Source organism: Xiphias gladius, unplaced genomic scaffold (assembly GCF_016859285.1).
Source record: "Xiphias gladius isolate SHS-SW01 ecotype Sanya breed wild unplaced genomic scaffold, ASM1685928v1 HiC_scaffold_1367, whole genome shotgun sequence".
NCBI classification, from domain to species: Eukaryota; Metazoa; Chordata; class Actinopteri; order Istiophoriformes; family Xiphiidae; genus Xiphias; species Xiphias gladius.
The window spans coordinates 6,527-16,724 of record NW_024401686.1 but is presented as its reverse complement, the minus strand read 5'-3'; the positions used below and the strand labels follow the sequence as shown (position 1 = coordinate 16,724).

Here is a 10,198-nt window from a genome sequence, read left to right as displayed (position 1 = left end):
GGAAGTATTAAAAGTACAACTTTCCGGTCAAATACTGAACATTTAGTGGTAAAATATTAAATGTTGATCATTATTTGCAACATTTTCTTTAGTAAAACTTTTGCTGTTTAAGTTTCAGTGCAGCTGTTGATTGAGATCACTTCCTCTGCAGCTGAGGGAGGTTTTTGTACGACGTTGTATCACTGTGTGAACGGGCTGCTGATACTCTGCTGACAGTAGTAAACTCCTGAATCTTCAGCCTGAACTCTACTGATGGTCAGAGTGAAGTCAGACCCAGATCCACTTCCACTAAAACGATCTGAAACTCCAGACTGAAGGTTTGTAGCATAATAAATCAGGAGTTTAGGAGCGTCTCCAGGTTTCTGAAGGTACCAGTGGAGGTAGTTGCTAACACCTGAACTGGTTTTACATTTGATAGAGACAGTTTGTCCTGGAACAACAGACTGAGATCCAGGAGACTGAGTCAGGATGATTTCTCCTGATGAATCTGAAAATATGAAAAAGAGGAGAAGGGTTATTGAGACAAATCCAGCTTGGAAGAAACGAGGATCATTTCTTTAACGTGAAGGAACAGATGGAAGGACGTCAATGCTGCTTGTTTCAGTGTTTCTCCATCATAGCAGAACATCATTGTGGTGAATCTGGCTGCATCCTGAAGCAAAGTTTTCAGAGGAGAGTCTCACCCTGAACAAGGAGCCCCAGGGTGGCCAGCAGTAGAGTCAGAGACATCATCATTGTGCTGCCAGTGTGTCAGTGGCTGTGAAAGACCTGGACAGCCACTGATCAACACTGGCCTCTTAAGGTCTGGGAGCAGAGAGGCAGGACACATATGCAAAAGCACAGAGTCAGTGAACTGTAGCTGTCCTCAACATGTCGTGCTGTGTCCTCCTCACTGCTGGGACAAGTGATGATTGAAATCATCCTCATGGTGAATAAGAGAAACTCTGAGTCAGATTTTTTCATTACGCCCCCTCTGCCTCCGAGGAATGTTGTGTGTTTGGTCTTCCATGTGTATCAGCTGTGTTTAGGGATACTGGTTTTTGTGGTTTTGGGAGACCTAAACTGGGATCAGCTCACTGCTCTTTACCACTGCCTCAAAAGTGTTGACTTTGTCTCAGTTAGTTTGGTATCTTCTGGTTTTCATCCGCGAAATACTCAACAGTCATTTCTTCATTAAATGATCTGAATGATTGTCTCTGACATGTGACTTTAGACCTCTGATGACACTTCGTCATTTCTTCCTCAAAAGACATTTAAACAGGTTTGCAGAGCAAACACTGCAGCATGACATAACACGTGGTGATCTTCAGCTTAACGGAAACTCAGGCTGGTGTGTAGTCATTGAAATTAAATCCTTTCTTTTAAAATAATTCTCTCTATTTGTCAAATAAAGGCCTCTTTCAGAGGAAACAGTCAGAATTCTGGTCAAGACTGCAGCATAAAACCAGCCTTGCTAGAATGAAAACAATGCAGACAACATCAGTAGGGTAAGAAACCTGCCTCACATTACACTTAAAATCATCCACACTGAGGTATTTAAGATTGAAGTAGCTTTTAAGTAACTGAATGCATATTACATGAAGTTAACTCCAGCTCCTTCACGTACCACAGCACTGAGACAACCCTTGGAAAAGCGCTTAAAGACGTGAGATTGAACCTGGAGAATGAGAAATTATCCTTTACACTTTTTCTCGGTTTTTCTCAGTTGCACCAAACATGGCTATTCCCAACCAAAATACTTGTTAGTAAAGTGGAAATATTTGTTAGAAAAGTACTGGTACCAATACATTGAACACACTTTTCAAAATCTTCTGACAATATAAAACACAACTCTCAAAATGTTTATGCTGGAACTTGATTTACATTCAGAATAAACAACATTTGTCTTTTGAATCTTCAGTCTTGAATATCCCAAACCGTCTATACTCAGCCTATTGGAGGCTTACACCTGCAGCTTATTAGTATAGTTATGAGAATATCAGAACCCTTTACTGAGAAAGTCACTGGCTGAACACAGCTGTTGATAACTGACACTGGTATTTTGGCTGGGTAGGACAATGTTGCAGCACTGAAGGGTCATTGTGGTATTGGTGCTTTGATTGTTTTGTGACATGGTCTCTATATGTAGAAAAATGTGTGAACGCAGTGAAAAAAAACATACAGTGCAGCCTCTGACCCTGCCAGCTTCAATATGCTAATAGATGTTCCGTAGACCTGTTCCAGCTTGAGTCACAGTGTTAAACTGGTTCAGTCCTTATCTGTCAGGCAGAGATGTTTTTTGCTCATTTGTTCATTATGAACCACCTACTATCAGTTTAAGTTTTGGTGTTCCACAAGGCTCCATCCTGGGTCCTGCATTGTTCAGACTTTGAATGATGCTGTTAATGGATATTATGGCAGATGAAACTGATTCTTTACATGTCTGCAGACGATAGATAACTGTACATTTTAACATTGTATTTTGAGACTCCACTCTGGTTGAAAAAAGATGGTTAATTTTTCTGTTCATAATAAATTCTAGTCATAAAAAATGACAGAACCTGAAAGAAAGTAAGAAGAAATCGGTCATTGCTGGAGCAACTTAACCTCTCAGACTTAGATATCGCGGCTCTTGCTGAAAATCTTGATACGCTGTTTGTGTCCGAAGCTAAATTTGATCCTCTGCCAACACATTTATTTTCAGGGACATTTAGTGTTAGTCTCCTGTTTCAGATTACATTATGTTTCTAACAGTGTCAGTGTTTCTGACACAGAAAACATTTGTTACATTGCAGATATGGAGCTTCACTGTCCTGAGATTTAAACACAGTCTGGGGACGTTGATGTTTCATATACTGTGAATTTGGTTTGTGGGTTGACATCAGTGGTACCGACTGTGCTAGATGTTGCTATGATTTTAATGGTCTAATTGAGTTCTTCACTGGAACTGTTCTCTTCATTTAGGAAACTTTCAGGTTGTTGAGGTGGGAGGTGAACTGTTTGACGTTCAGGGGGTAAACTGGTGGAGACACTATGAACATCATGAACCACCAATGTGTTGTGTTTTTCTGATGGTACCAGCCCAGGTAGTATTGTGGTCCAGAGTACTGAGCTACTTTTGGACTGGCCATACATTCAATAGAGACAGGTTGACCAAGCTGCACTGATTTGGCTGCGGGCTGAGTCAGGACGTTTTGTCCAACAGACCCTGAGGAGAGAGAAGAGACACTGGATATGAGATGGTGGGGTGAAACTCAGATACACTCCAAATGATTTTCACATGACAGAAAAAGGATTTTCCTCACCCTGAGACCAGCAGAGCAGAGTCCAGGTGAGGACGAAACTCAAACTCATGTTCTTGATGAGCAGGATTTCTGTGGTGCTGCTGATGCATAGTGGCTCTCTATGGAAATGCTCTGACTGACTCCAACAGGGACCTGGATAACTCTGATGATGCTGTTTTTCAATGGATCAATCAATTTATCAGAGTATTGATTAGGACTGTATCAGTACTCTTTTTAGGTGGATTTGTCTCCTCTGAACCGATTTTCTTCAGAAATGTCTGTTTTGGTTGATTTTACATCTACAGCACTCAGTTTTAGTTCAAGACACATTTAAAAATATCATGAATATGAAACAAAACAATTAATTTTGGTATTTCTTGGCAGTCTGTTAAAGTTCAGTCTCATATCAACCAGTTGTGTTTTACAGACTGAGACTGATTTTGATGAGTTTGTTGTTGTCAGAGTCAAAGAGCCGTGTCTCTCCATAGTGAGAGGTTTTTGTACGACCACTCAGTCAGTTTGTATCACTGTGGTACACGTTCGGTGGAGGAACCAGACTGGATGTTGGCAGTAAGTTCAATTTTCGATGTATTTTATAATGTCACAAACAATATTTTGCTTTTCACTCGTACATTTTTCTCTAGAAAGTAAAACATCTGATTTTACATCCTAAATGACGTTTTTGCCTGAAGTTTTCTGCCAACATCCAAAAATACAGTTTTGTGTTTAAAACGTAAAAGTTGAATCCAATCAACAGCCATGATCGGTCCATAAAAGAAATCATGTAATCAGAAGTTTAGATGAGGGAAACTTGAGGACTTGCAGGTTTAGTTTTGTCAGACAAAGTCAAAGAGTCGTGTCTCTCTACAGTGAGAGGTTTTTGTGCGACCACTCAGTCAGTTTGTATCACTGTGGTGGACTTTTGGTGGAGGAACCAGACTGGATGTTGGCAGTAAGTTTCTGATCAAATATTAAATATTGTATCATCAGTTCAGGTTATAATTGCTGTGTCTGAACATTTGTAGGAGACATAAATTTCCATTGGCTTGATGTAAATCACCTTAAAATCTCTGTTTCATTGGTCATTTCTCCTGTTTAACCGTGAAGCTGAACTCAGAGCAGCTTCACTCAAATTTTCTTTACATGTCTCCGTTCATTTGTGAAAAGCAAATAATTTGAACGGCAGGAAAGGTTAGAGAACAACAATCCTACTGTAGAAAATTTAGTCTTTAAATCTCCACTTTTCTTCAGCTGTTTTAAAGGTGAGTTCAAATTATTCTGAACAGTCTGACTGAAGCTCAGTTTTTAATCATCTGTCAAATCACTGCTGTTTGCTTCTTTTTACCCCAGTTTGAAACAATCTTGAGACTTTTCTGAGCTTTTTTATCGTTTTGTTTTCTTTTTAGATTTGTCTGAATTTTTAATTTGGCCGTCAGTTATTTTTCAGCTCATATGAGGACTCTCTCTGTGCTGATATGCATGAGAGGCTTCTTCAAGGGAAGTGAGACAATGTGTGAGTGAGTGACTGATGGAGCAGAAAAAACATCTGACAGAAACTTCTTAAAGGAGAAAACCCACTCACACAGTGAAGGTGTCAAAGTGGCTGGTGTTTGATTGACAGCTGTGTGGTCCCTGTCCTCTAAGCTGATTGGTGTCTCCTAGGTGATGCCCGTCCCACCCTGACCGTGCTGCCCCCTCAGCGAGGAGCTGCAGCGGGGAAAGGCCACGCTCATGTGCCTGGCCAACAAGGGCTTCCCTCAGACTGGAATCTGGCCTGGAAGGTGGACGGCAGAGGCAGAAGCAGCAGCAGCAGCTGGGAGAGAGCAGCAGCCCGGGGTGCTGGACAAGGACGGCCGCTACAGCTGGAGCAGCACCCTGACGCTCACTGCAGACCAGTGGAGCAAGGTGGGCTCTGTGACCTGTGAGGCCACCCAGGGCTCCCAGACTCTGGTCTCAGAGACGCTGAGGAGAGACCAGTGTTCCCAGTCCTGACCCGACTCCCTGGGAACACTGCTACTGGTTTTACTCTGCTACTGCTCCCCCCCTGCTCTCTGTAACACTGTCTCTCTCTCTTTTATTTGACTTGTTTCAGTAGCAGTATTTACGAGCTTGTCGAGCGTTTCAATAATGTTTCTGTTTTTCTAGATAATAAAAGTCTTTTCATCACATCAGTCGTTTTCATCTTTATTATTGGGAAAGTGTCACGGAGAGTGAATTACAACCAGATGAAAACTGAGTTGATAAAAATATTGTAATTTCTCCATGATGACTTTAGAAAGAAAGTGTCAGACTACATAATATAATGTATATCCATATATGCTGTATATTAAGAGAGTAAAGAGTATGAACTCAGTCGGAACTCAGAACCAGTGATGGTAGACACCCGGTAACATTTCAATGAAGTATAATCCAGTCATTTATTATTACTGCAGGGTGTTAATGGTAGAACTCTGACGCTGTTATTCTGTGTATCCAAAGAATTCTCAAAATCCTTTAAACAAAAAAGTCCCAAAAATATTTCCTAAATCTGAAACCAAGAGCAATATATCATCAGCGTAAACAGGTATGAAATGAGTGTGATGTGTCATTCTAACCTTGGAAATATTTGCATGCTGCTTCCACTGAAGAGTTCAACCACAAAGAAAACTCAACGAGGTGAAAACAGGAAAGAATGAAATTGTTAGTGAATTAATTAATCCATAAATATTTTTTGATTTCAATCATAAAATACGTTTGTCCTTCTGAATACAGAGAACACAGCATGAATAAAATATGTTACAGTGGAATAATGAACAGTTTTACATGAAGGAAATTGGATCTCATTCCTGTAAGATTTTGTAATTTATTTCACTAATGAATATGTTTGCGATTAAAGAAAAAAGGGTAGGAGATAAAATCAATCAATAAATAATATTTACTTTTTTTAGTTTCCATTGTCATACTTTAACTGAGGTTAGCTTTGATGGTCATCAGAATGGTTCAAAGCCAATTTCAATGGAAGTATTAAAAGTACAACTTTCTGGTCAAATACTGAACATTTAGTGGTAAAATATTTAATGTTGATCATTATTTGCAACATTTTCTTTAGTAAAACTTTTGCTGTTTAAGTTTCAGTGCAGCTGTTGATTGAGATCACTTCCTCTGCAGCTGAGGGAGGTTTTTGTACGACGTTGTATTACTGTGTGAACGGGAAGCTTTTACTCTGCTGACAGTAGTAAACTCCTGAATCTTCAGCCTGGACTCTACTGATGGTCAGAGTGAAGTCAGACCCAGATCCACTTCCACTAAAACGATCTGAAACTCCAGACTGAAGGTTTCTAGCAAGATAAATCAGGAGTTTAGGAGCGTCTCCAGGTTTCTGAAGGTACCAGTGGAGGTAGCTGCTAACGCCTGAACTGGTTTTACATTTGATAGAGACAGTTTGTCCTGGAACAACAGACTGAGATCCAGGAGACTGAGTCAGGATGATTTCTCCTGATGAATCTGAAAATATGAAAAAGAGGAGAAGGGTTATTGAGACAAATCCAGCTTGGAAGAAACGAGGATCATTTCTTTAACATGAAGGAACAGATGGAAGGACGTCAATGCTGCTTGTTTCAGTGTTTCTCCATCATAGCAGAACATCATTGTGGTGAACCTGGCTGCATCCTGAAGCAAAGTTTTCAGAGGAGAGTCTCACCCTGAACAAGGAGCCCCAGGGTGGCCAGCAGTAGAGTCAGAGACATCATCATTGTGCTGCCAGTGTGTCAGTGGCTGTGAAAGACCTGGACAGCCACTGATCAACACTGGCCTCTTAAGGTCTGGGAGCAGAGAGGCAGGACACATATGCAAAAGCACAGAGTCAGTGAACTGTAGCTGTCCTCAACATGTCGTGCTGTGTCCTCCTCACTGCTGGGACAAGTGATGATTGAAATCATCCTCATGGTGAATAAGAGAAACTCTGAGTCAGATTTTTTCATTACGCCCCCTCTGCCTCCGAGGAATGTTGTGTGTTTGGTCTTCCATGTGTATCAGCTGTGTTTAGGGATACTGGTTTTTGTGGTTTTGGGAGACCTAAACTGGAATCAGCTCACTGCTCTTTACCACTGCCTCAAAAGTTTTGACTTTGTCTCAGTTAGTTTGGTATCTTCTGGTTTTCATCCGCGAAATACTCAACAGTCATTTCTTCATTAAATGATCTGAATGATTGTCTCTGACATGTGACTTTAGACCTCTGATGACACCTCGTCATTTCTTCCTCAAAAGACATTTAAACAGGTTTGCAGAGTAGACACTGCAGCATGACATAACACGTGGTGATCTTCAGGTTAACGGAAACTCAGGCTGGTGTGTAGTCATTGAAATTAAATCCTTCTGTTTAAAATAATTCTCTCTATTTGTCAAATAAAGGCCTCTTTCAGATGAAACAGTCAGAATTCTGGTCAAGACTGCAGCATAAAACCAGCCTTGCTAGAATGAAAACAATGCAGACAACATCAGTAGGGTAAGAAACCTGCCTCACATTACACTTAAAATCATCCACACTGAGGTATTTAAGATTGAAGTAGCTTTTAAGTAACTGACTGCATATTACATGAAGTTAACTCCAGCTCCTTCACGTACCACAGCACTGAGACAACCCTTGGAAAAGCGCTTAAAGACGTGAGATTGAACCTGGAGAATGAGAAATTATCCTTTACACTTTTTCTCGGTTTTTCTCAGTTGCACCAAACATGGCTATTCCCAACCAAAATACTTGTTAGTAAAGTGGAAATATTTGTTAGAAAAGTACTGGTACCAATACATTGAACACACTTTTCAAAATCTTCTGACAATATAAAACACAACTGTCAAAATGTTTATGTTGGAACTTGATTTACATTCAGAATAAAAAACATTTGTCTTTTGAAACTTCAGTCATGAATATCCCAAACCGTCTATACTCAGCCTATTGGAGGCTTACACCTGCAGCTTATTAGTATAGTTATGAGAATATCAGAACCCTTTACTGAGAAAGTCACTGGCTGAACACAGCTGTTGCTAACTGACACTGGTATTTTGGCTGGGTAGGACAATGTTGCAGCACTGAAGGGTCATTGTGGTGTTGGTGCTTTGATTGTTCTGTGACATGGTCTCTATATGTAGAAAAATGTGTGAACGCAGTGAAAAAAAACATACAGTGCAGCCTCTGACCCTGCCAGCTTCAATATGCTAATAGATGTTCCGTAGACCTGTTCCAGCTTGAGTCACAGTGTTAAACTGGTTCAGTCCTTATCTGTCAGGCAGAGATGATTTTGGCTCATTTGTTCATTATGAACCACCTACTATCCGTTTAAGTTTTGGTGTTCCACAAGGCTCCATCCTGGGTCCTGCATTGTTCAGACTTTGAATGATGCTGTTGATTGTTATTACGGCAGATGAAACTGATTCTTTACATGTCTGCAGACGATAGATAACTGTACATTTTAACATTGTATTTTGAGACTCCACTCTGGTTGAAAAAAGATGGTTAATTTTTCTGTTCATAATAAATTCTAGTCATAAAAAATGACAGAACCTGAAAGAAAGTAAGAAGAAATCGGTCATTGCTGGAGCAACTTAACCTCTCAGACTTAATATTGCGGCTCTTGCTGAAAATCTTGATACGCTGTTTGTGTCGGCTAAATCTGATCCTCTGCCAACACATTTATTTTCAGGGACATTTAGTGTTAGTCTCCTGTTTCAGATTACATTATGTTTATGACAGTGTCAGTGTTTCTGCAACGGAAAACATTTGTTACATTGCATATATGGAGCTTCAGTGTCCTGAGATTTCAACACAATCTGGGGACATTGATGTTTCATATACTGAGAATTTGGTTTGTGGGTTGACATCAGTGGAGCCGACTCTGCTAGATGTTGCTATGATTTTATTGGTCTGATTGAGTTCTTCACTGGAACCGTTCTCTTTATTTAGGAAACTTTCAGGTTGTTGAGGTGGGAGGTGAAGTGTTTGAAGTTCAGGAGGGAAACTGGTGGAGACACTATGAACATCATGAACCACCTGTGTGTTGTGTGTTTCTGATGGTACCAGGCCAGGTAGTATTGTGGTCCAGAGTACTGAGCTACTTTTGGACTGGCCTTACATTCAATAGAGACAGGTTGACCAAGCTGCACTGATTTGGCTGCGGGCTGAGTCAGGACGTTTTGTCCAACAGACCCCGAGGGAGAGAGAGAAGAGACACTGGATATGAGATGGTGGGGTGAAATTCAGATACACTCCTAATGATTTTCACATGACAGAAAAAGGATTTTCCTCACCCTGAGACCAGCAGAGCAGAGTCCAGGTGAGGACGAAAGTCAAACTCATGTTCTTGATGAGCAGGATTTCTGTGGTGCTGCTAATGCAAAGTGGCTCTCTATGGAAATGCTCTGACTGACTCCAACAGGGACCTGGATCACTCTGATGATGCTGTTTTCAATGGATCAATCAATTTATCAGAGTATTGATTAGGACTGTATCACTACTCCTTTTAGGTGGATTTGTTGCCTCTGAACAGATTTTCTTCAGAAATGTCTGTTTTGGTTGATTTTACATCTACAGCACTCGGTTTTAATTCAAGACACATTTAAAAATATCATGAATATGAAACAAAACAATTAATTTTGGTATTTCTTGGCAGTCTGTTAAAGTTCAGTCTCATATCAACCAGTTGTGTTTTACAGACTGAGACTGATTTTGATGAGTTTGTTGTTGTCAGAGTCAAAGAGCCGTGTCTCTCCATAGTGAGAGAGGTTTTGTACGACCACTCAGTCAGTTTGTATCACTGTGGTACACGTTCGGTGGAGGAACCAGACTGGATGTTGGCAGTAAGTTCAATTTTCGATGTATTTTATAATGTGACAAACAGTATTTTGCTTTTCACTCGTACATTTTTCTCTAGAAAGTAAAACATCTGATTTTACATCCTAAATGA

The 10,198-nt window shown here is 40.4% G+C and overlaps 1 pseudogene and 2 gene segments (V, D, J or C); 1 reads left to right on the top strand and 2 right to left on the bottom strand.

Annotated features, from left to right (window-relative positions):
• Positions 1–179: 179 nt before the first annotated feature.
• On the bottom strand, positions 180–764 carry LOC120787336. The segment is given in 2 exon segments: positions 180–487; positions 684–764. Coding segments are annotated over 2 exon segments (360 nt in total).
• Positions 765–2,530: 1,766 nt separating this feature from the next.
• LOC120787334 lies at positions 2,531–5,412 on the top strand (annotated as a pseudogene).
• A 1,026-nt stretch (positions 5,413–6,438) lies between these two features.
• On the bottom strand, positions 6,439–7,023 carry LOC120787337. The segment is given in 2 exon segments: positions 6,439–6,746; positions 6,943–7,023. Coding segments are annotated over 2 exon segments (360 nt in total).
• Positions 7,024–10,198: the final 3,175 nt, after the last annotated feature.